The sequence below is a fragment of the Monodon monoceros genome, unplaced genomic scaffold, assembly GCF_005190385.1.
Source record: "Monodon monoceros isolate NGI ecotype Baffin Bay Population unplaced genomic scaffold, NGI_Narwhal_1 Super_Scaffold_10, whole genome shotgun sequence".
NCBI classification, from domain to species: domain Eukaryota; kingdom Metazoa; phylum Chordata; class Mammalia; order Artiodactyla; family Monodontidae; genus Monodon; species Monodon monoceros.
In genome coordinates, this window is record NW_021703766.1 from 57,637,599 (window position 1) to 57,662,366 (window position 24,768).

Consider the following 24,768-nt stretch of genomic DNA (forward strand, 5'->3'; position numbering starts at 1 on the left):
GCGGACTCTCAACCACTGTGCCACCAGGGAAGCCCTAAAATCATGTTTTTATTCTATACCATACAAACAGAAAAAACTGAACTTCCAAGAAGGCTTTCTTTCTTAAGATGTTAAGGCCTCCATCAAACGTGAAGGTGAATCACTGGAAGCATCTCTAGTCACATCCAAAACAAAACAATAATATGGCTAATTAACTGCCCAGTCATACTACCTAGGGCTATAGAACATCAATTTTTTTAAAGTCAAAGTACGGAAAAGAGGCCTAAATTATTTAATGAATGGGATGTTGTTTTATCAACAGCCAAGTAAAATCCAGGGAAGTGCTGTTAGAAGTAAAGACATCTGCATAGTCTCTAAATACTAATATGCAAAAGTCAACAGATATACTGTCTTAATTGCAACAAATAAGATGAACAATGTGCAGCCTGCACGTGGATATTCTCCACAGTGGCCATAGAAATTAACAACTCCTGGAACAAGTTTAGCATGCAGTGGACAGGATGATCCAAACAGAGGCACAGGGCTGCTGAAACCTGCTAGGAAACCCCAAGGAAGGGGAGAAAGAGTACACTGAGCCCTGGGTCAGAGTAGGATAAGAGAGCCCCAAGCACCAAGGAGGAGAGAGGACATCAGAGCCTGGGCCCTGGAACCTAAGGAAGATGAAAGGACACCAAATACTGGACTCTGAGGAAGACATGAAAATAATTTATCCTGGGCTCCCAAGAAAGATGAGAGTGGGCTGGGTTCAAGGAAGAAGAGCACACACCGGGTCCTGGGCAGCGAAAGACTTCTCCCATTTCCTAGATATGGGCATCTCGCTCATAGAAGAGGACACGGGGTAGAGAATCCTGTCCAGCCCACTCCAACTCCCTGATTCTTTGCTTAACCAAACATCAGACAGGCTACCCTGAACTTTCTCCCCAGTAAGCCCCATACGTGTACTTCCTCGTAGAATCCCATTTTAGCAAGAATCCTAAGTCAGTTTATCACGAATTCCTTACTCTTGATATCTGATCAAACTCCTCATCCCCACTCTCTATCCCAGGTGATATCCCATCACCTGGGCCTGCCTTCAGTAAAAAAGCCTATTATCTTGGTTCAGCCAGAATCCCCCCAGACTTGATGTCTCCTTTTCTTCATTTTCTATCCACCAGTATCCCACTCCCCCAATCCTAGGCCATAAATCCCCACTTATTCTGGTTGTATTCAGAACTGATCTCAGTTCTACACTGGAGTCTCCCTTCCCCGGTTGCAATAGTTTATTGAATAAAATCTACTTTCACCGCTTTAACTTCCGTCTAGCTCTGGTTTACCGTAGACAACAGCCACGCCCCCATCCCTGTGTCTTGGGTCCACGTAACCCTGCCCTTCGCACAACTTGAGTAGACAGTCCTGACCCCCACTCCCCTCCCTGGGCCTGGAGGACATTTAGTCTCAACCTCTGCACACTTTGGGGCAGGCCCGTCCCTCTTTTCCTCCCAGGATCTCTGGCTGATTTCAGTCCCGTCTCCAGAACATTTCCCACCCTCCCAACCCGCCCCTTTTTCCTCTCCATTAGACATGGACGCACCTTTAGCACCGCCCTCTTCCCAGAACTTGGCAAGACTTTAGCCCCGCCCCTCCGCACTTCCGGCCCGCCTCGCCTCCCCCTACGTTGGGTGTGACCAGAAGCTCGCCCCGCCCCTCGGCACTTCCGGCCCTGCCCCTCCCAAGCTTCCCTTTCTCCACTTCCGGCCGGTCCCATGCGTTAGCAGCCCTCGCGGCAGGGTGTGGATCCCTCCCGGCCTGCGTCGTCGCCCACCCAGGTGCTGGGGCCCAGCGGCCTGACTTGCCCCTCCCAAGGCCTCCTCCTGCCCAGCGGGACCGCCGAGGGCGCTCTCCCCCGCCTAGGCTTCGCCTGCCGCCCCGAGTTGGCCGGCCAAGATGGCCACCGCCCGCTAGGTGGGGCGCACCGCGGGGATGCCTGGGAGCTGTAGTCCAGGCCGGCGCGCTGACGCACTTCGCCGCGGGCCGACGGGCGCCATTGTGCGCCGCGCGCAGGGTGAGTGCGGCGGGAAACTTGCACCCGTCGGGGGCTCAGTTCTAGGGCCGCTGCGCGAGGAGCGCCGAGCCGCGGCCCCTACCATACCAATCGTAGCAGCCCAGAGCCAGCCTCGCCTGCCGTCCTTCCCCCGTGTGGCCTTTAGGGGCAGTGGGACTCGGGGACTCGGGGCCCAGAGGACGCGGGGCGGGGCCACCCCCTCCCGGCGCTTGCGGGCAGACGGGGGCGGGGGGCGATTCCCTCTCGGTGAGGAAGGTGGGAAGACGTCCCTTTGCGTGTTCAAGAGCAGGTGGAGACATTCCTTTAGGGCGTCTTCCGAGGTGGGGAATGGACTTGTCATTTCCTGTTGATTGGGCCGAGGGGGGCGGGGGGCCTTGGCGTAGCACTCATGCCCCTCCCACCTCCCAAATTCGACCTTCTCAGGACTCTGCCCACTCCCACGAGACACGTTGAGGAAGAGGAAGGTATGGCCACCGGGCTTCCGACGGCCTGGTTCCGTGTGAGTAGAGGCTTCTTTATGAGTTTCTAAGTCTACCCCTGGATTTGGGAGCGGGGGTGGCGGGCTGATGGTGGGACACCACCTTCCCTGAGATGCCCCCGGGCCCCGTAGCATCTCGGGAAGGGGAAGGGGAGGAGGAGTGGATGGGAAGAAGAGACCCTAGTGAGTGGAGGGATAACAAGTTACTTTCCAAGGGAGTGGTTAGACTAGAGGTCCAAGTATGGGGGATACTAATTTACCGTTTAAACTGGGGGTAGGATGGGGGTATGCATTGTCAGGTCTAAGCAGGGATCAGGCTTATATTTAAACAGTACTTTGGCATTAGAGCTTAGTCCCTAAGAGAGCTGAGGATGAATCCTTGACAGGTGAAGGAAGTAGAAGCAGTATGGGAAGTGGGTGGGGGCTGAAGGCTGGGGTTTGATCATGCAGCTCACACAATCTCCTAGCAGGAGGTATACACACTGATACAAATGTTGGAATCCCCAGGTCAATAAAAAAATGGAGAGGTTTTCAGAGAATGAAAAACCTTCTCCAGCCTCATGGGTTGTCTTCCTTGCTGTGACCTGATAGGGTCAAGCTTGGGTTTGCTGTTTCAGACAAATGCAGGAACTCATGATGAGACACACCTGGAATGCTCAGGTCACCGTGTTGATTGTGCCTACATGTGCTCAGTCAGCTTCCCCTTCCTGTCAGCATGGGTGACAACAGGCCCTGGCTGAACACGCACCTGTGGGTTTTAGGAACCAGTGACCTTTGAAGATGTGACCCTGGGTTTTACCCCGGATGAGTGGGGAATGCTGGACCTCGAACAGAAGTCCCTGTACAGGGAGGTGTTGCTGGAGAACTACAGGAACCTTGTCTCAGTGGGTAAGGATGGCCTCTGTGTCAATAAAGATCTGCGCTTTGCAGCACGAATGTGGTGCCTCTGAAGTGTGTGTCTGCTTCGGCTCAGCCTGCAGGGATCCGAGTTCAAGTGTCAAGGCCCTGGAGCCTGAGGGAGAGGGCTTTACTTTGTACCCATTGGAAAAGGGCAATTTCACATATAACTTCTGAAGCTTTACCTAGTCCATCCGTCAGAGGCGTTGAATACCAGGGAGGTGGGTCTATGAGGAATGTTTCCAGCTGCCGCAGTGGATGTTTACTGTGTTTGTAACAAGAATTTCAGGACGTGGTGTCTGTGTCTGACAGCTCAGGAGTATCATCAGAGACCCTGATCCTTTCCATCTCTCCATGGTTAGTGTGAAGTTTTCCATTCTTAGGTTAGTATATGCACGGCTGTGATGCCAAGCGTCATGTCCATGTTCAAGGCAGAAAGAAGGAGAGACGGCAACCCTGGCTAGTTCTCTTTCTACAGCTGTCATACTTACAAAGAAAAAAAAAATGCCTTAGGCCCCCAGCTGACAAACTTCCCTTTGTGTCTTGCTGGCCAAAACCAGGTCCCAGTGCCTTCTTTACTGGCAAAGGAGTCCAGAAAAGCAAGCAGCTGGCAAGTGGGATGGGTAGGGTTATTAACACTGCCCTAGACCAGAAGTCATGCCCTAGCAGGGGAGAACACAGGGACAGAATTGCTACAGCAGGAAAGTATTTTCTCCCAAACACAGACCCCCGCCCCAAGCACTGTCTCTTTTCCCTTGGGCAGAACATCAGCTTTCCAAGCCAGATGTGGTATCTCAGTTAGAGGAGGAGGAAGAGCTCTGGTCGGTGGAGAGAGGAATTCCTCGAGACACCTTTTCAGGTGAGAACCAGGCCCATGGGAGTCCTGGCACGGGAGTCCTGGTTAGTGAGGAACTAGTGTATTAGAAAAGGAGGTGGATGGGGAAAACCCCCAGTGGGGTGTTGTGATGTGTAGCTGCAGACATGCTGAATCAAGCCCTGCATTTTCCTCTGGCTTCAGAATCAGGGTGTACTGCTTGGTTGAACATGAACATGAACCTGTTGCCGGTGCCATGTTGGCAACAGGGGCTCCCTCACCCTGCTTCACTCATTGTCTAACTGCCCTTCCATCCTGTCATCTCCAGTAACTGGTGTGTGTCTCTGGCTAGATTTTTTAGATACGTTTACATTTATGGATATACGTTTGTTTTGGGAGGTGTTTCCATACTCAGTGCAGACAGGTCTACATCATTCATTTTAACAAATGCAAGTGTAGTCCACATTTGATTTTTTTACTTTGTTTTTTGCGGTACGCGGGCCTCTTACTGTTGTGGCTTCTCCCGTTGCGGAGCACAGGCTCCGGACGCGCAGGCTCAGCGGCCGTGGCTCACAGGCCCAGCCACTCCGCGGCATGCGGGACCTTCCCGGACCGGGGCACGAACCCGTGTCCCCTGCATCGGCAGGCGGACTCTTAACCACTGCACCACCAGGCATGCCCTGGTTTTTTCACTCTTGATGGACATTCAAGTTGTTGCAAAAAACTTCCTCGCATAATTTTTTTTGCACTCAAGTTGGTTTTTTGTAGGTAAGGATTTCTAGAAATGGAACTTAGAATCAACCAAGATGGAAGTGAAAAAATCTGGTAGCAACAAACTGCTAAGATCTTTTAAAATACATATAGCTGCTCAAGAACATGAGAGCTTTTCCTTTTCATAAGATACTAGTGATTTATAGTCCTGTTTTAAGATTTTCAGATCTGATGGGAAAAGATATGTTCAGTTTAGTTCATATTTCCCTCATGAAGTTGCACGTATTTTCATAAGTTTACAGATCATTTGTATTTTTGCTTTTGTTTATGTATTTTCCCTTTTCCTATTTGGTTTGTCTTTTGTGTGTGTGTGATCAGGAGGACTCTATATACTATATGTTATGGATGTTAATACTGCAAATACCAGTCCAACATTTTTTTTTTTAAAGGGCTTCAAATGCTTGGCCTTTTTATTTATTTATTTATTTATGGCTGTGTTGGGTCTTCATTTATGTGCGAGGGCTTTCTCTAGTTGTGGCAAGCGGGGGCCACTCTTCATCGCAGTGCGCGGGCCTCTCACTATCGCCGCCTCTCTTCTTGTGCAGCACAGGCTCCAGACACGCAGGCTCAGTAGCCGTGGCTCACGGGCCTAGTTGCCCCGCGGCATGTGGGATCTTCCCGGACCAGGCCTCGAACCCGTGTCCCCTGCACTAGCAGGCAGATTCTCAACCACTGCGCCACCAGGGAAGCCCCAACATTTATCTTTTACCTTTATTTAGTCTCCATAAAGAAGTTTTATGATTTCAGATATTTTTTCTTTCAAATCTGTCTTTACTCCTATTCTAGGTTTCATGTCATACATAGGCAGGTTGTACAAATACTTTTGTCAATTCTGGTATTTTTGTGGGCGGGGGGGGTAGCTGTTTCCTATAACTGGGTTTCCTTGTGTATATGATGTGGGGCACAAGTTTTTTCAACACCGTTTTCTGACTTGGTTCTTCTCATTATTGGAAACGCCATCTTTATCAGACTTAATTCCCATAGTCATCACCATGTGCAGGCCTTCTTGGCCCCTTATGCTCCCATGGTCTCTGTCAGTGTCTGAGTAAACACCATATTGCTGTACTTATTGTAACTTTACAACAAACTTGGATAAATGGTAGTTCCTCTCATTATTTAAAAAAACAACACATCTGTTTTCAACCAAATGAACACTCACCATCAGCTTGTCAGGATTCATTGAGAAAATCTTGTTAGAACGTGTCTTACATTTGATTGGATTCAGACATTCCTTGATGCAGAACTGGTCTCAGTTGAGTTTTGGCACAGGTGTACAGAGGGATGTGCTTACCTCACTGTGCTAGTCAGGCCTTCCAAGTGCTGCTGGGAGTTCACTGTAGTTGCTGTTAATCTGCTCAGGTTAATCATCCCTTGCAGTCTTCCTTAGTTGTTGCAGATGAACCTGTCATGCTGCTAAATTCTCTTATTATTTGTAACAGTTTTGTTAGAGTCTCACTAATTTTCTCAGTACAAAGTCATCTTACTGGCAAGTATAAAGGAGGAGGCAGTTGTATTATTTTATTTCATTTGCACGATCATGTAATTGCATTCATCATATCTGGTACTTCCAAAACACTGGGCTGAGAGTGTGCTGATTTGAGTATCCGGTCTTAGACTTAAAAGGGCATGTCTCTAGGTTTTGACAAGCATGCTGCTGGATTCTGTGATTCAAATCAGTTTTTATCTGGATAAAGAAATAGTCACCTCACCCTTTCTAATAAATGAAAATTAGTAATAGCCCCAATTTCCCCCCTCCAAAGCGACCATAGGGATTTTCTCATTTGAACAATTAACAGTGACATAATCATAGAAGTGCCCTTGTTGTAATGTGTTGCTGGTGTCTGTTAACTTATTTTTTTAGGGTTTTTGCATCAATATTCATAAATTAGGTTGGGGATGTAGGTGGTTTTCTTCTTTTTGTTATTTTTGAACGCTTCTGTATCAGAGTGTACTGGCTTTATAAGGAGAACTTTGGGTGTTCTCCCCGCCTTTGTTCTCTGCTCTCATGAAAGTGGCTTCGGAGCAACCTGGCAGTCTTCAGCTGTGAAGCCTGCACCTGGCCCCATCTTTGGTGATGACCTTCTGTTTGCCACAACATAGACTAGAGTCTTCACTGACTCTTTGTCCCCCTTCCCTGGACTCCTTTGTTAGCCTGATGGCTCAACATTAATATTTTTTCTTTTCCATATTCACGTCATTCCTTTCATTCTCTACAGTAAAAACCTCCCTTCTAACCATGAGCACAGGTAACTAAACCAAACCTTACCTGGAAGGTCCCCAGCAACACAAGCACTTTGTATTCACCCAACATGGTTTCTGTTCCCCCCGGTTGATCCAGCTTCCTAAGGTCTCTTCCCATGTTTGTGGCTCTGGCTTAGGTCTGTGTCTCATCCTCTCTGGAACTTAAGTCCCATGTGGGCAAACCTCCCAGCCATGCAATTCTGGATGGTCTAGTAGTTTCCTAAATCTAGCTGCTGTCGGGGGGGCATTGGGCGCCTATGGTTCTGCACATCTCAGGGGAGCTGGCTTGACAGGTTACAGGAGATTTAGGGGTGGTGCTCCAGAACGAGAGACCTTGTGCAGGGAGGCTTACCAGGACAATTGCAGGCTAGGCCTGAGGTGATAGGTGCTTAACACGTTTCTGCTGTGTCACAAAGAGTCCTTTATGTGATTTTTTTTCCTCCACTGCTTCCCCTTTACTTCACAAATATTTGTGGAAGGCCTCTTGTGTCCTATGCAATATAAAAAAACAAAAACTGTACACTTAGGTAGTAAGCCAAAGACCTAACATAATCCCTGCCATTGTAGACTCCTTAGTCTAATAGATGACAGCCTTCTACAAACAAGCTACATAGATATAACTGTGTAAACACAAACAGTGGTAAGTACTGAGAAGAAAAAGAACATGGTGTAAAGTAGGGAGCAATGGGGAATTACTCTAGAAGAGTTGGTCAGGTGACAATGCAGGGGTGAGATTTAAGCTGATTCCTGAAGAAAAGAAAGTCAGCAGACGTAAGAGTGGTGGGGAAGAGCTTCCAGATACAAACACCACTTGGGGTTACTGTGAGAATGGAGCAGGCATGGCACATTCTGGGAATGGAAAGTCACCCACTGGGCTGGGAGGAGGTAACCGAGGTGTACTGACTTGCAAGTTAAGTTTGGCAGAGCACACAGCGCTTCCACTGTGAAGGGGGTTTGATTTTCATTGAGTACGTGTGTGGTGTGCTTTTCACAGCTCACTCTGTGAAGATGGAAGGGCACAGACGGAAGCAGGCAGCAGGCTGTGGTAGCATCTAGGGAAGAGGTGGCAATACCTGGCCTGAAAGCGTAGCAGCAGGGTTGGGGAGAAGCTGGCTCCTCCCCATTCGTAGGTGGATTCAGTGGGGCTAGTTGAGTAATTGAACCAAGAGAGCAAAGGAAAGGAAACTGCCAAGAACTGCTCATAGGTGAAAGCTTCAAGGGATTTCCTGTGACTGTTCTTTGTAACATATGTATTTACTATATATATATTTTTTTAACGTATCAGTATTTCATTTTAAAAATACAATAACAGTGATATTAACGACCCTGGAATTTTTGGCATTAGTCATTGACATGGTTAAGTCTGATAAAGGCAGAGACTTTTGAAGGGTGGAAATAGAGGTTTTCTTTGGTTTTTATTTTTATGTTGAAATAATTTTAGGCACAGTTAGTTGACTAGTACAAAGAACTACCTAATAGCTTTCACCTAGATCCAAATGGTTTTAGAACTCTCCCATGTCTTGACTGGTTCTGTTAATGAAGTATGAATGAGAGGGGACTTAGAAACACCCAGGTAGAGGTTTGTGAAGCCAGCTGAATGTATCTGCCTGGACCTCCTCTTGAGGCAGTACATAAAAACATGGGAATCATAGGTGTTTGGAATGGCCTGCTTTACTATTAAGAGAACTTCTCATCTCCTGCAGTGGTCTCTTTCTCCCAGCACTAATGTAGCTGTGCCTCTCCTCAGTGCAGAGAACTGGAACTGAATGAAAGCTAGGCCTCTCTGATGCAGCTCATTTTGCATGTGTCTTCAGCTCTCCATGACAGTAAAAATGGCAGCATAGGCATTGGTTGAAGTAGAAGGGAGACTGGATAAATGCTGAAGACAGGTATTCATCTTCAAGAAGGCACTAATTTGAAGAGATGCTATGAAGATAAGGAATGTGGAGAAATACTTGATGGCACTCAAATCTTCCGCCTTCTCACTCAAGTGTTCTTCAAGAAAGTATTACTATATGTGTGGTTTGGGTGGAAAGCCTGAGACATAATCTAGATTTAAACATTAAGAAAGCAATAAAGACACTATTTTGAAGATCATGATTGTAGGAAAGCCTGAAGGATATTTAACTTTTTTTGACTGGTTAAGAATTTAAGTAGGAGAAGAGCCCTGCAAATATGAACGTGGCAACTCTCAAATTAGTACAAACATCAACAGAAAAAAATAGCTTGTACAAGAAGATTTTTTTGTTGCGAGGAAGAGAAGGAAATTTTTCTCCAGATTTCATCCTTTGTTTAGCCTGAGAGGACTCACATGGGCTATATAAAACCAACATGTGGGGAATGTAGGAAATCAATTGTTTTATACAAAGGATAATTCTTTCAAGAACAAGACTAGTGTGAGAAAGCCTATTCTCAGCTCAGCCTTTAAGAGAAAGCTCACACAGGAGACCCTGAATGGAGGAAATCCTTTTCATCATGAGTTTTCAACATGAGAACTCAAACATGGAAGAAATCTCAGGAATATAATCATAGCAGGAAAGGCTTCTGGCCTGATATAGTCTGATTTGAGAGAATTCATACTGGACAAAAAGTTCCAGTTCTGTTCAATTTGGAAAAATTCTTATACCAAATATATCTGAGAACTCTGAAATCATGGGAACATGATTGCTGTGGAAAGGTTTCATGAATAGCTCTCTTTTTCAGCATCACAGAAGTCATACTGGAGAGTGTCTGAGAAAAATAATTAGTGTTAGGAAGGTTTCAGGAGTCACAGAACCCACTGGCAAGAAGCCCTTCAGTAGGAGTCCTCATTGTGTTCAGATCAGAGGACTCATATGAGAGTAGACTCTCAATGCAATATGCACAGGCAAATCATTAATCTTAGCTCTCACCTTATTTGACAGAACAGAAAAACTTGCACTGAAAAGAACCACACTTAATAATATAAATGAAATGTCTCATTGTTTTTATATCAGATAGGTCATAAGGAAGGCGAACTCTGCAAAACTTTGATCACGTAAGGATAGCCATCCCTTGGTATCCATGGGGGATTGTTTCAGACTCCTATGGATACCAAAATCCGTAGATGCTCAAGTCCCTTATATAAAATGGTGTAGTACAGTGCTCGCTTTGGCAGCACATATACTAAAATTGGAACGATACAGAGAAGATTAGCATGGCCCCTGCATAAGGATGACATACAATTCATGAAGCGTTCCATATTTAAAAAGAAAATAAAGTGGCATAGTATAGTCAGACATGAAGGGTCAACTGTACAAATATATAGTAAAACATTCTGTTTTTCCAATTTGGGTTCTATTATCTATCTGAACTGAACATCTAGAACAGATGTTAAGTAGCATGGGTGACAGCATGCATCCTTATTTCAGTTTCCCTTGTAAGTCCCCAGTTGCTAGGACAATGACTGACTTTCTAGCTCAGGAAACTGTTGAGAGAATAAATGGTTGGAAAATTTTCAAGAGACAAGAGGGAATCTTCAAAGAGGAGACTCTGAAGACTAGGCCAGGCTCAGAGACAAGAGAGTAGGTAAGGGATGATAAAGGGAGATCTTAAGATACTGCTACAAAGAACTTTGAGAGGGTCACATCCTTGGGGACGGTGCAAAAGTCTAGAATCTTGAGTGACCATCAAACATGTTTTGGCAGGAATCCAGCCTATCAGGGTGTGGTCACATACTGTGCAGTCTTTATTCAAGAATACTTTATGTTCTCTGTTACCATCCATCTATGTGTTCTCTAGGACCACGTAATCTTAATCCTTTTATCTGGGGACCACTCTCTCTGGTGTCCAGATACAGTCCCTGGAGTAATTTCAAAGCCTGAAGTGCTTTAACTGTTAATTGAATAAGAAGGAAAGTAAATGAACTAAGCATTTGACTCAAACCTTTTTTGGCGAAAAAATACTTCCAAAAGTCCTGAGGGAAAATAAGATAAAAGCAGGAATAAATGAGTCAGAAATGAAGAAGAAAAAAAGCCCGTTTTCTGGATAGACAGAATAAATAAAAGGCAAACTAAAAACCTATACAGGGAAAAGAAACTCTATTCAGATACTCAGCAATACATGTAGTTCTCATTATAGTACTTTACCCAACTGTTATAAAGAATAAGCCAGCTCTATGTACTGATATGAAACAATCTCCAAGAAATATATATTTCTTAAAATATATATCTTTTAACATACATATCTTCACATATATAAAGATATATAGATGTACATGGGTTTTTTTCCTTACAACTATACACACACCAAGTATGAATGTGTCAATTGGTTATCATTGGGAGAATATAGAAACTGATAGAATGTAACTGTCTCCCAAGAAGGAAACTGGGTGGGAGGGTGACTTTCCATTTTTAGAGGTGCTGCCAGTAACTATGCTTATAAAATGGAAACGACTGTCTTCTTCCTGCTATGTCACCAGTTCCTGCCACAACGTAGGGGCTCAGTAATTATTTGTTGAGTACAGGAATGAACCAACAATAAGATGGAAAGATTTCTGGAAAAGCGTAAAGTTGGCAAAATTGGTCCCAGGAGAAATGTAAAAACCAACTTTTTCTTAGAACAAAGTGGCCAGTTAGTTGTGTTTCTATATTGACCTGGGCAGTGAATATTTTCCAGCTTCCTGTTAAAAGACAGTTTCCATGGAACATGAGCTACTCAATAACAACACAGGGTGCTATGTTAACAGGTTCTTCTGCAATGTATACATAGCATCGTTCTCACCAAAGCACAAAATGAGAAAAATATTGAAAAGGAGGAAATATTTGTAGCTTGTAACAATTAACACCTTTTTTAAAAAAAGCTAATCCTCTGAAATAGTTATAAGAGTTGAGCAATTGCAACAGATTGCAAAATACAGAAGTGAATAGCTCTGGCTTATACCAGGAATAACCAATTTAACACAGATAGAGGATAGATTCTGTGAGTGATACTTCTTTGAAATGGAACCTAAGAATAAATTGTTAATGAGCAGGCTCTATTTGGAGAAAGTTATGTTAGAATGCCATGGAAGACTTAAGTAAGTACTGTAAAAGCATTGACTTCTTTTGAGAGCTTACAAAGGCTAGAAGTGTGTAAAGTCCCTTTCTGAAGTCCTATAAGTCCTCCACAGAAGTGCTGCTGTGGGAGCATGAATGCAAGTCCCTGACCTGGCTGGTCTGGGAAGAAGCAGGTGGGGTGCAAACCAAGTGTCCTCTTACCCCATGGCCTGCTTAGGCTCCTAAGTAAAAGATGGGAACTTTGTAGCAACAGCCATCCTCCCATGGTAACTTCAGATGGGACACTCACAGTGCCAGTGAGATTTCCTGAAATTTGAAATATGGGTAAATCCAGACATAAGGCTAAAAGGCCCAAATGTCTTGGTGAACCGTTCACCAAGGCACTTAGTAGCTGTGTTGTGTCAACAAATACTGCTTGAGCACCTGCCAAAATGCCAAGTACTGTTATAGGGGTGGGTCACCACGATGAACAGGGTGGAAAGGCCCCCTGTCTCACTGGGCTTACATTCATTCCAGAGTAGCCACTAGCACATGTGGCTAATTAAATGTAAACCGACTAAAATGAACTTACCAGTCAGTTCCTTAGTCGCACTGGCCATCTTTCAAATATTCACTGGTCACCTGCAGCTAATAGCTACTGTGTTGGACAGTGCAGATCTAGAACATTTCCTTCACCAAAGAAAGTTCCACTGGGCAGTGCTGTTCTAGAGAAGGTGGAGAGAGAAATTAGTGAGTCAGATACTTTAAGGTGGCAATCAGTGCTATGAAGAAAAATGAAACAATAGGGTATCTATCAGGGAGTGGGGAAGCATGGGTGGGCAATACTAGTTTAGAACTGGGCAGGAAGATAGCTCTGAGATGATGACATCAGAGCTGAGAGCTGGATGGGGAAGGAGATCAAGGTGGAGATGCTAGGAGAGACTATCAGACAGGCAAGTGCAATGACTTCTGGATAAGACACATTTGGGCACGTTTGAGGAAAAGTAAGATAGTTGCTATGTGAAGCCCTCTTTGGTGTAAAGGGCATAAAAGGAGGGTTTGGATCCCAGCTGCTCCCTTCCCCAGTGTGTGGCCTTGGGCAGGTTCCTGTCCTCTCCCAGCTTGCATTTCTTTTGTGTAAAGGTTGGACGCTATTGCTTAGTGGGGCTGTGGTGGTGTAAAAGCCCAGGTCCTGGGGGGCTTTCATGAAATGGTAGCTACTGTTACTGATTCAAAGACTCTGACTGATGTAAAGATCGTCATAAGTGGCTTTGGCAGATCGTCCTCTGGATCTGGCCTAGGGGTTTCCAATGCACGAGACCCAGTTAGCAGCCTTAGCGGTGCAGTGGGGGGAGACACGTTTAGAAGGCAATATAGCAGGGTGCCCAGCAGAGCTGAAGAGCGTGATGGGGAAAGGAGAAAGGGTGAGAGCTGGGGGCATCCTGAACAAGGAGGAAGAGGGACAGGGGAGTATGCAACAGGGATGAGGGGAGCTGACCCTGCCCCCGCCCCCCAACAAGCTGGTAAAAGATCATTGTAATTAGTTACTATTACATTTGTGGACTGGTAGCCCTAGTGTACCTGGTTAAGCAGTCCGCATTCCCTAGGAAAGTGGGCACTATGAAGGAGACAGCTTACCTGGAAAGGAGCAGCAGAGAGAACATGAGAGTAGAAAACGGTAATTAGAAGAAGAAAACAGCAGCTCCCATCAGCCTTTACTATTGTTCATGCAGTACTGGCTTTGGGTCCCTAATCACTTAGGACTTAGGGGAAACTGAGGCCCAGAAGAATTAAGCCCCTTGCCCAAAGGCTCAGTGAATTTGTGTAATAGCCCCCTAGCTAGATAGGGGAGTTGCAGGGGAGGGGACTAAATTGCCCAAATTCCCCCCAGGGTTATTCAGCTGGTGGGTTGAAAGCCAGTACTTGGAGCTGCAGCTGATAGGGATAATTTTATGCAGCCCCAGGCAGGTAGGTGGGAAAGTGGGTGAGTCAGTCAGCCCTGCCTCAGTGAGGTGGGGATCCAGTTTCAGCCTTGTTAGCTGGTAAACACAGCTGTCAAGTGGGGCGAATACTTTTCTGGAACGGACAGCCGTGAGGATTACCTTAGAGGTTTTGGGGAGTGGTCCAAGAGATGAGACGGTTACAGGACTGAGGTGCCTAGGATGACATTTACCCATGGGTTTAGAGGCTTGTGGCCATCTCACAAACTGCAGAGCACCCTGTAGGTGCTTTATGACAACTGCAGAACCAGTGTCCGCCTGAAGGGCTGCTACAGCAGGGGGAGGGCGGATACACTGGAATCTCAGCGCCAAAAACATCGGCAGAGTTCCTGACATCCAAACCCAGACAGGCTCTACAGTTTAAAACTGTAAACATTTTCAGTGAGCATTCAATGCAAGATTCTAAGAAAACACCCTGGTGCCCCCGAGGATAAGAGGAAGTAAATATATGATCAAGATTAAAGGAGAAGGGGTGGGGATGGAGGGGATGAAGTAGAATAAAAAGGACCCAACGTGGTTTATTTAAAGGAGAAAGCATTAAATAAAAATTCCTCTGATTAAGCAAGGAGTACAAAACGGAAATTTCAGAATTTAAAAAGCTATGAAGCAATACGGAAAATTAAGTTTGTTTTTAAGTGTCATGCATGATTATTGCTCAAAATGGTGCCTGTGGCCCAGCACGGAGCCGCTAGGGAGCCCCACGCCCACCCCTTGTGGGGGCTGCTTCTCAGGCCAGTGTTGCTGAGATTCTGGTATAAACTCCTATCTCCCAAGTTATCCTCAGAGAGAAATTCCAACCAAGCCTTAAGAGCTGTAAGTGAAAGAAAAGTGAACTAAGCTTTCAAATCAAGAATGACCAGGTGGTGGTGGGGATAACCCTCCAGAAATCCTAAGCAACAGGAAGGGAACTAAATGCTCAAGATAACGCAGATATGAATTGGGCGGGCAAGCCTCCCGATGAAACTAACTCAAAACCTTATTTGGGAGGAAGTGGGGGGAAGAGGTTAGAAGTGAGAGATCAAATGCCTGCCATGATTTTTATCAAGGAAAAAGTCACTTTAAACGTAGGAAATAAGTGACTGGCAGCGGCCGTTAAGCCACAGTATGGCCCAGGACCTGTTTTTCAACCCTGGAGCGCCCAAGGCCAGTCTGGGGTGGCGGGGCGGCCCCACCCGGCACTGGGCGATTCCTGACCCCGAGCTGACTCACTCGGATAGCGCGCCAGCAACGGGCGACGCCCGTGAGATCCGTGGAGGCCGCCGCCGACCCGAAGTGTGTAGTCAGGAATTTCCGAGAACGGAAGACAAAGCCGTAAGGAGACAGGGGAAGAATGTGGGGGCGGGGGAGGAAAGTGGGTGGGGAATCCGGGTGGTCGTTGCTCTCGGGGAAAGCGGCCGCGCTCCCCTCACCCCGCGTCACCCAACGGGGAAGACCTGCAGCTCGGATAGGTGTGTGTGGAGGCTGCGTCGGCGTCGCCCCAGGACGCGTCCACCGTCGCCGGGGAGGCCGGGAGAGAACGCGAGTGGAGGCCAGAGGCGAAAGCCCCACCACTAGCCGAGCGGCCGCCATCCTGTCAAGGCCCTCAGGCTAACCCGAACCCTCAACATGGCGGGGCCGGAAGTCCGCGGCGTGGAGGCTCCTGGGAATTGTAGTGAGGAGGGTGCCTGACGCACTTCCGTCCAGGCCGGAAGTCGCGGCTCAGCGCTCCTGGAGCTCTGAGAGGAGCGAGCGAGGCTTCAGGGTCGGGGTGGGTGGGGCATGGGCTTTTTTACTGCTTCACCCTTTGGAGGAGGGGCCGGGCGCGCTCCGCGGACTCTGCTAGAGCCAGCTCCCCAGCAGCCCGCGCTGTCTGATAAGTGCGCCCGGTGGCCGATGTGGCAGGTGCTTGGGAGGCCGCAGACGGCGAGGAAAAGCACAGAGGCAGCGTATGCAGGGAGCCGCTGCTCCTAATCGCTTCCTGAGTCTTTTTTTTTTTTTTTTTAACGCAATTGTAATTACTCCCACAGTAGTGTGAGCAAAGTTGCTCCTGTGCTCCAGGGATAGAAAGCCAAATTCTGACAGCAGGAGTTTGCAGCAAACTAAGAGTTTATTGCGTGGAGACAAGTCTCAGATCCACTCCAACTTGGTCTTTGAGTTAGGAGTGTTTTAAAGGAAGAACTGAGAGTCTAGGGTTAATCATCGTCTTGTGACATTACTTAATCGTGGTTTCAGAAGTCATCATGTCTCTGGTTTAGGATTCTCTGGCTAGGTGGTCCATGGTTCCAGGATCTGTTAGCTCATATTACCGTGAAGAGATAACTTGAATTTGTACTTTAATGATGTTATCAATCACAGCAGTATTGGTCATCTGACACTGGTTGATTGATGTTCAGTTAGCACAGGATTGAGGTCAGCAGGGACAAGAAAGGGGATAAAGTTTTGGATAACAGAGGTTAATCATAAACTCGGCAGGGGAATCGGTTTTAGGGGGACTCATTCAATAGTAATTTCTTGTTCTGCTTTTTACTTCATGTGACAGGAACATTTCTATGTTGTCATAATCCCCCTAAAACCAGTGTATTAATTTTTTTAATGCTTACATGGGAATCTTTCACAATTTTCTTGACTTGTATTTTAACACTACCTGTGTCTTCCAGTTTTATTTCATCATTTACCACATTGCTAGGAAGTGAGTGTTGTGGAAATAAAGACCACTCAGAGGAGGACATGCAGAGGCTACTTACTCAGAGCCCAAGGCGGTCAGCCACCGTCCCTTATGTTTGGTAGAGACTAAGGCAGGCAGGGAGTGGGAAGATTCATAGTGGAAAAAAGGAGAAGGTTCTGATTGGAGATTATTGGCTTGGGGTCAAAAAGAAAACTCTATAAAACAGAAATCTAACCAAAAATAAATCATAGTCTGTGTTATTTACTTTTTTTAATTAATTTTTTTAAACCTCTAAGTCATTTAGAATTAGCATTTCTTCTTGGAGTTATAGAGAGCTTCCCTTAGCATTTCAGGACCATCCTGGAGTTCTGTTCAGCAAATGCTCTGTGGACTCTATGACAAGACCCAGCGTCCCTGCCTTTCCCAGACATCCTTGTTCTTGGCCCCCATGGAGGTGGCATCAGGCTCTATTCCCCTCATGGCTGCAGGCATATACAGCATAACAATTCTTGTTATCTCTTGGTCTTTTTTTTTCCTTCTATGTTGAGATATAATTTATATACCATAAAGTTCACCCTTTGAAAGTATACAATTCAGTGGTTTTTACTATGTTCACAAGGCTGTGCAACCATCAGTATGATCTAACTTCAAAACAGTTTCTGCATCCCAAAGAAGAAACCCTGTATCCATTAGCCATCACCCCAAAGCCCTTCAGTTCCCCCATCTGGAAACCACTCATCTGCTTTCTGTCTCTATATATTTGCCTATATTGGGCATTTCATATAAATGGAATTATACAGTATGGGGCCTTTTGTGTCTGGCTTCTTTCACTTAGCATAATGTAGTCAAGGTTCATCCATGCTGTATAGCTAGACCACATTTTGTTTGTCCCTTTATCACTTGATGGACATTTGAGTTGTTTTCCCTTTTTGGCAATTATGAATAATGCTGCTGTGAACATTCTTGTACAAGTTTTTGTGTTGACACATGGTTTCAATTCTCTTTGATTGAAACTCCTGGATCATGATACAACTCTGTGTTTAACTTTTTGAGGAGCTGCCAGACTGTTTTGCAAAGTAGTGTAGCAGTCTGTATTCCTACTAACAGTGCACAAGGGTTCCAATCTTTCCACATCCTCACTAACAGTTGTTACCACCCATCTTTGATAATAGCCATCCTAGAGAGTATGAAATTGTATTTCACAGTGGTTTTGACTTGCATTTTCCTGATGGTTAACGATGTTGCTCACCTTTTCATGCATTTTTTGGCCATCTGTCTTGCTCTGCTTTTGACGTACAGAGTGTCCTGAGGCCCATTTGGACCCTCAGTTCCATCCTTTTCCTGCTGGGAATCCCCTGATGAAGATCGAGGTTGTTGAAATCCTCACACTGAACGAGGAGGTGGCTCTTCCCCGGAATGCCCAGATCCGTGCCCTCTATGCTGAAGATGAGGGCCTGAGCCCAGACATCCTCAGGGAGCCCACTCAACATCTGGATAAGCATCCAACTGACCCTGAGACCGCTCGCCAGAGGTTCCGGGGGTTCCGCTTTGAGGAGGTGGCAGGGCCTCGAGAAGCCCTGGCCCGGCTGCGTGAGCTGTGCCGCCAGTGGCTGCGGCCCGAGGTTCACTCCAGGGAGCAGATGTTGGAGCTGCTGGTGCTGGAGCAGTTCCTGGGCGCGCTGCCCGGGAAGCTCCGGATGTGGGTGGAGTCGCAGCACCCAGTGGACTGCCAGGAGGCAGTAGTCCTGGTGGAGGATGTGACCTGGATCTCTGAGGAGGAAGGTGAGTGCAGTGGAAGAGTGGGGAGACAGCAATTCCTGTGAAGGCATCTTGGAGGGTGGGGGCGAAGGAACCCCAGGCTTCCTGGGAGGGGTAGGGGAAGGCTGGTGCCCACTCCATCTACACCAAGGGCATCTGCTTCCCCCCCTCCCCCAACCCCAGTTCATGAATCAGAGCTTTAGATACTTGCTTGCTGACGTACCTGTCACTACCCCTGGGCCAAGGCTCTGAGAATGGCTTCCTCTCTGGACGCTTTTGTGGAAATGGGAGGTCTCAGGCCCCACGTCAGAGCTGCTGAAACCCTTGGGTGAGGCCTGGCACTGCGTTCTTTAATGAGCCCACCACACATTTCTGATGGAAGCCAGCAGATAATGCGCTTCATTTTCATCCCTCTGGGATCCCTGCTATATCAATATCAGTCACACAGGTGTTGTATTTCTGGTACGCCTTCTCTTTTTTTTTTTTTAATATTTATTTATTTATTTTACTATTTGGTTACACTGGGGCTTAGTTGCGGCAGGTTGTCTCCTTAATTGCGGCTCGCGGGCTCCTTAGTTGTGGCAGGCGGGCTCCTTAGTGACACCATGCAAACTTTTAGCCGTGGCATGCATGTGGGATCTAGTTCCCTGACCAGGGATCGAACCCGGGCCCCCTGCATTGGGAGCGCGGAGTCTTAAACCACTGCGCCACCAGGGAAGTCCCCTGGTGTGCCTTCTAACATCATACACTCAGTGGAGGCTGTGGATAAAATGGTGACTGAGATAGACAGGACTCATGGACTTACGAGCTCAACAAGCCTCCAATCTAGCAAGAAAGACGGGAGTCTGACAAATGAACGTGTGTTTGATGGTGTGGGGTAGAGAGGGTAACGGTGGTGGTGGGCCAGGGGGACGGCACAGGTTCGGGACGTATTTGGGAGCCAGCCTCCATGAGGCTTGATGTCCTTCAAGCTGAGTTCCGTGGAGCGCAGACCCTGCTTTCTGTGTCTGTGATGGGTACCTGGAAGATGTTTCTTGAGTGAATGCGTGATTGACTGATTGATTTTGATGCTTGAGGAGGAGGGGGAAATCTGAGGCTGGATGGTGGGATTCAGAGAAGAGGGCTTCCTGGAGAAGCAGGTGCGGGGAAGGAGAGGGGCAGGCGGCAGTGGGAGTGGTCTCTTCCACAGGCACCGAGTCTGGGGTGCTGTTGTCTGCAGGGTGAGGGCCCCAAAGTTATCCACATTGGAACCCCTTGAACCTCACATGGCAAAAGGCATTTCACATGTGTGATTAAGTTAAGGATCTTGAGGTGGACGGATTATCCTGGATTACTTGGATGGGCCCAATGTCATGAGGGTCCTTATGAGAGGCAGGCAGGAGGGTCAGAGTCAGAATAGGAGATGTGAAAACTGAGGCAGGGGTGATACAAGGAAAGTGTCACGAGCTATGTATTTTACATAGCCTCTAAAAACTGGAAGGAGCAAGGAGTATGTTCTCCCTGAAGCCTCCGGAAGGAATGCAGCCCTGTGAACACTTTGATTTTAGCCCTTTGAGGCTGTGTCAGGCTTCTGATCTCCGTAACTGTAAGACAGCAAATTTGTGTTATTTTGAGCCACTGGCATGGCAGCTTGTTACAGCAGCACCAGGAAACTAATATAGGTGCCAGGGAGGCAGTTGTTGAGCTCATTGAGATGAAAGGCAGTGAGTCCGTTTCACACCTTGGGGGTGAATGAAACCAATTAGTGTTACAGGGGACGACAAAAGAGGCCTTCCAGGGAACCCTATGAGTCCTGCGTTTGTGGTCAGCATGTCCATTGAACCTCTTGGGCATGACTGCCACAAGCCTTACACAGAGTGGCCCAAGGGAGAAGGACAATATATTGAAAAAGTCCAAGCGTGATCCAGCTTTAGGCATGGCTAGACCCAGCAGCTCCACTCATCTTCAGGACTCGTCCTCTCTGCTATATCATACTTCTGCTGGCCTCTGATGGCTTCACTCAAAGGCACTGTTTCCATGTAGGGGCTCCCAGGATGGAATTTCTCTTTCCTAAATGTTCCAACAGATTCCCCTTTGGCTCTGATTGGCTGGCTGGGGGGCCCATGTTCATCCCTGATCCAATCATTTTGGCCAGGAGGAAGCGACGGCCTGCTGGGCCAGCCTGGGTCACATCGTGTGTCCCCCTTGATAGTGGGGTGGCGTCATCATTATAGAAGCCCAGGGACCATGTGGGGACACATAAAGAAAGACAGACATCAAAGAGCCATGGTCAAGAGGGGCCATAAAGCCAGGCAGAGCTGTTTTCTGAGGTGGAAGAAACTTGGTAAAATTTGCATCAAGATGGGTTTGGGGGAATGAGTCTGGTCCTGGGGCCAGGGGAAGTTCCCCACTCCGTGGTGTAGCAGGAAGGAAGGAGGAAGGGGTGGAGGGCGTGGAGGCCGGAAATGGGGTCTTTGTCTCTGAGGAGAAGGTGTGAGGCCAGCTGCTGAGGTGAGCGTGGAGGTGAGGCAGCTACTTCAGTGGAGGGACTGGGTCCGGAACAGTCCTTGGAGGGGGAGTGGGTGGGACCCACAGTGGGGACAGTGGTGCCCTGTGGTCATGGGGATTTGGACACAGGCTTTGAGAGAAGAATGAGGGGCACGATAAGTTATGGGTCCTGGAGATAGACGTGGGCTGTCCTTGCCCCACCTCACCCTGCGCTTTCGTCTCTTCCCAGCACTGCCCACCCAGGGCCCCACCAGCTCTCTCCAGACCACAGCTCAGCAGGAGGAGGACATGGCCACCAGGCTGGTGAAGGCACTGCCTGAGGTGAGTGGGGAGTGTCACCCTTTCCTTCTCTGGTCCCAGCATCCCCCTGCAGGCCTCCCACAGGCAGGCCTTTCAGAGTGCTGAGTGTAAAGGGCAGGCCTGCCCTCCAGCGACTGTGGTGTCATTGGAGACCACGACAGGGCACAGTGACCAGGAGTCGGGAAATCTGGAGGGAAGAGTGGGAGGGGCCAAGCGTTCGCAGCCTCGGGCCCAGGCGTCCAGATCAAGGCTGTATCCCAGTTAGAACAAAAGAGGCTTCATCCTTCAGAAACGCAGAGCTGGGTGTTTATAACTGAAACAAAACCTGGGATTTGCTTCAAAATCATCAGAGCTGGGGTGTAGCGAAATAGGACTGGCCCTGTCTTGCTGACTGTTGAGGCTTAGAGAGCAGCCAGTGATGGTGTCTACGTGATCTTGGCCGGGGCTCACATCTGCCTTGAGCATAGGAGTGAATTTACCAGCTCTCGTGTAATGAGTGGGCTGGCGCAGGCTCCAGGCACAACTGTATTCCGGGGCTCCAGCCTCTTCCTTCTCAAGCAGGCTCTGCCCCTTTTGGGCAAAATGCCTCCCAGATCCAGACAGAGGGCGGTGGGAAGCCTCTTCCTCCCGGAGTGCTGGTCAGCTCCTCGGAAAGGACTCATCACGGTGCGACCCAGGCAGCCACCCCACCCCCAGGCAACCCCTGTCCCCATGGGGAGGGGCTGTTCCAGAATGGGGTATGCCCAGGGAGGTGCAAGGCTGGCCCGAGGGGTGGTCTCCGGTGGTAAGTCATGGGGAAAGGGTGGAGGCGGTTTGTTTGTGGCACTCTGTAGTTCCTTGTGAAGTAGGGCTCTTCCTCCAGCCTGGGCCCCAGACTCTGGTTTTGTGAGAGCAGACCCATTGGACTTTTTACAGGCCCCAGTCAGTGTTTCCAAGCAAACCTCCAAAGCTGGGGCATCCCAGCACAGTGAGCTCTGTCGGAATGTCCCCGCCAGCCTCTCTTCTGTCCCCAGCAAGGACTCCCTGACCCTCCTGCTGAAATACAAGGTGTGTGACATTGCAGGAACCGGTGACCTTCCTGGACGTGGCTGTGGACTTCAGCAGGGAGGAGTGGGGGCTGCTGGACCTGACACAGAGGACCGAGTACCACGACGTGATGCTGGAGACCTTTGGACACCTGGTCTCTGTGGGTAGGGCCCTCCACGCTTCCGGGACTGGGATGCCATGGGGGCTCTGAGTCAGGGCTTACACCCTCTCTGGGCCCTGGACATGCCCTCGAGTCCCCTGCACCGTCCAGGGCCTCTAGCTGACACTGTACTTCGGGAGGGGTGGGGCTCGTAAGAACAGAGGCAGCCTCAGGTCCAGTGAAGGAGGGATTTGCTGTCCACCCTGAGGGTGAATGAGAACAGGGACTCTGAGAGCTGGGAGATGCTCGCAGCCCTTGCCCAAGGTCAGTGTGCCGCTCTTTGCTGCTTCACTGCTTTCAGTCTCCCTCCCCAGGGTGCGTGACTGTACTTGGAAAACACAGCTTCTGGATATTTAATTATGTCGTACTGTCGACCCGTTTTAGCACTTTCTGTTTACAGTATCTGTACCTTTGTGTTTCTTTCAGGGTGGGAGACTACTCTGGAAAGCAAACAGTTAACTCCAAACCCCAACACACCCGTGGAAGAGCCAGCCTGCCACCTGAAAGTGGAGGAATTCTCGAGGGATGACACCCAGCCCTCTACCTCAGGAGACACCTTGCAGGCTGGGGCCCCGGAGGTCTTGGACACAGCGTTGAAACCAGTAGTGCTCACTCAGGAAAAAACCCTCCCTCAGAAGCCACCCGGTGAAAGCCCCAAACCCCAGGCAAGCACAGGTCCCGACACAAGCCACATGTCCCTTCAGAAGACCATTCCTAGAAAACGCTTGCGCAAGCGTGACCCCACGGTCAAAAAGATGACACACAACCCCTGTGTAAAACTTCATCAGAAGAGCTGCAGCAGGGGAAAGGACCAGGAGAGCGGGAGCTGTGGGAGAACCTTACTCCGGAGCACTCAGCAGATCACGTTTACGCGAATTCACAAAGGGAGCCAGGTGTGCCGATGCAGCGAATGCGGGAAAACCTTCCGGAACCCCAGGTACTTCTCCGTGCATAAAAAGATCCACACGGGAGAGAAGCCTTACGTGTGTCCGGACTGCGGGAAGGCGTTCGTGCAGAGCTCCTCCCTCACGCAGCATCAGAGGGTTCACACTGGGGAGAGACCCTTTGAGTGTCACGAGTGTGGAAGGACTTTCAACGACCGCTCGGCCATCTCCCAACACCTGCGGACTCACACCGGGGCCAAGCCCTACCCATGTCAGGACTGTGGCAAAGCCTTCCGCCAGAGCTCCCATCTCATCAGGCATCAGAGGACTCACACCGGCGAGCGCCCCTACACCTGTAACAAGTGCGGAAAGGCCTTCACCCAGAGCTCGCACCTGATAGGGCATCAGAAAACGCACAGCGGGGTGAAATGCAAGAAGAAACAGCCTACCTCGTAGCCCCCAAGCCAGGTGAAGAGACATCGCCTTTGCAGCCTGATCCTGCAGTGTCACATGAGCGAGCCTGGTTGAGATTCCGGACTGAATGTGGAAAGCCTTGAGTGATGAAGTTCTCAAGACCAAAGGATGACCAGGGAGACCGCCCTGTACGTAAGTCAGTAAGGAAAGCAGTGGGGAGTATCGCTAATGAATACATCAGTTGGAAAAACATTTAATTTTTCGCTCAGTTGATTTGCCATTTTAATTTGTTCGTTGGTTATTAAAAGTGATATTAGTGAAACCTGAAAATGCTTATAATCTGTTTAAAAAGCCAGGTACCAAAAAGCCTGTGCACTGATATTATATTTGTGGTAAAGTATTTATGCATATGGACAAGGATTGAAAGAGAACCTAGATAAATAAACTATATATTTCTGTGGTAGGATCTCTGTGTGTTTTTTCCCACCTATTTGATTAAACGTTTTTTCACTAATGACTTGATTAAAAGAAGCAATGTTAAAACAAAAGGGGTGGGCCCTGGGTAGACCTGGGAAGTTGTGCTGGGGTAGATAAGGGGAGTGGGGGCCGAGGCAGGTGAAGGAAATGCTCTGGGAGCATGATCAGCAGGTGGCAGGGCAGGTGGTTGCACGAACCTCCTTCAGATGAATGGACATCTGTCAGGATTATATGAGGAGCCTGGATGATGAGCGGGAGGATGATCAACCAAGGGAATGGTGGATGATGTCACCAGGAGGGCCAGCAATGCCCTCGTCTCATGGCAGGAGCCTCTGTACTCACCACTCTCACGAAAAGAAACCTGAAGGTAATAAATGCTGAG

General features: G+C 48.3%; 1 protein-coding gene, 1 long non-coding RNA gene and 1 other non-coding gene across 3 annotated transcripts; 2 read left to right on the forward strand and 1 right to left on the reverse strand.

Moving 5' to 3' along the window:
• The first annotated feature begins 2,054 nt into the window (after positions 1-2,054).
• On the forward strand, positions 2,055-24,367 carry ZNF274 (zinc finger protein 274). The gene is made up of 7 exons (XM_029240643.1): positions 2,055-2,540; positions 3,281-3,407; positions 4,180-4,275; positions 18,180-18,662; positions 21,355-21,446; positions 22,489-22,615; positions 23,038-24,367. Exons 1-7 carry the CDS (start codon positions 2,430-2,432, stop codon positions 23,949-23,951), a joined length of 1,950 nt encoding a protein of 649 aa, XP_029096476.1. The 5' UTR covers positions 2,055-2,429; the 3' UTR covers positions 23,952-24,367.
• LOC114906243 lies at positions 5,561-15,964 on the reverse strand. The gene is made up of 3 exons (XR_003796408.1): positions 15,446-15,964; positions 12,829-12,961; positions 5,561-7,733 (listed from the first exon to the last, which is right to left on the reverse strand). It is a non-coding gene; the product is annotated as an uncharacterized LOC114906243 (long non-coding RNA).
• Positions 10,363-10,468, forward strand: LOC114890089. Its single transcript, XR_003792227.1, has one exon. It is a non-coding gene; the product is annotated as a U6 spliceosomal RNA (small nuclear RNA).
• Positions 24,368-24,768: the final 401 nt, after the last annotated feature.

What these genes read in the sequence shown, in the direction of transcription:
- ZNF274 (XM_029240643.1), top strand. Translation starts at nt 2,430, where the DNA reads ATGCCCCTCCCACCTCCCAAATTCGACCTTCTCAGGACTCTGCCCACT. An exon ending in TTCCGACGGCCTGGTTCCGT is followed by an intron (nt 2,541 to 3,280) that starts GTGAGTAGAGGC and finishes TGTGGGTTTTAG; the next exon opens with GAACCAGTGACCTTTGAAGA. An exon ending in CAGGAACCTTGTCTCAGTGG is followed by an intron (nt 3,408 to 4,179) that starts GTAAGGATGGCC and finishes TCCCTTGGGCAG; the next exon opens with AACATCAGCTTTCCAAGCCA.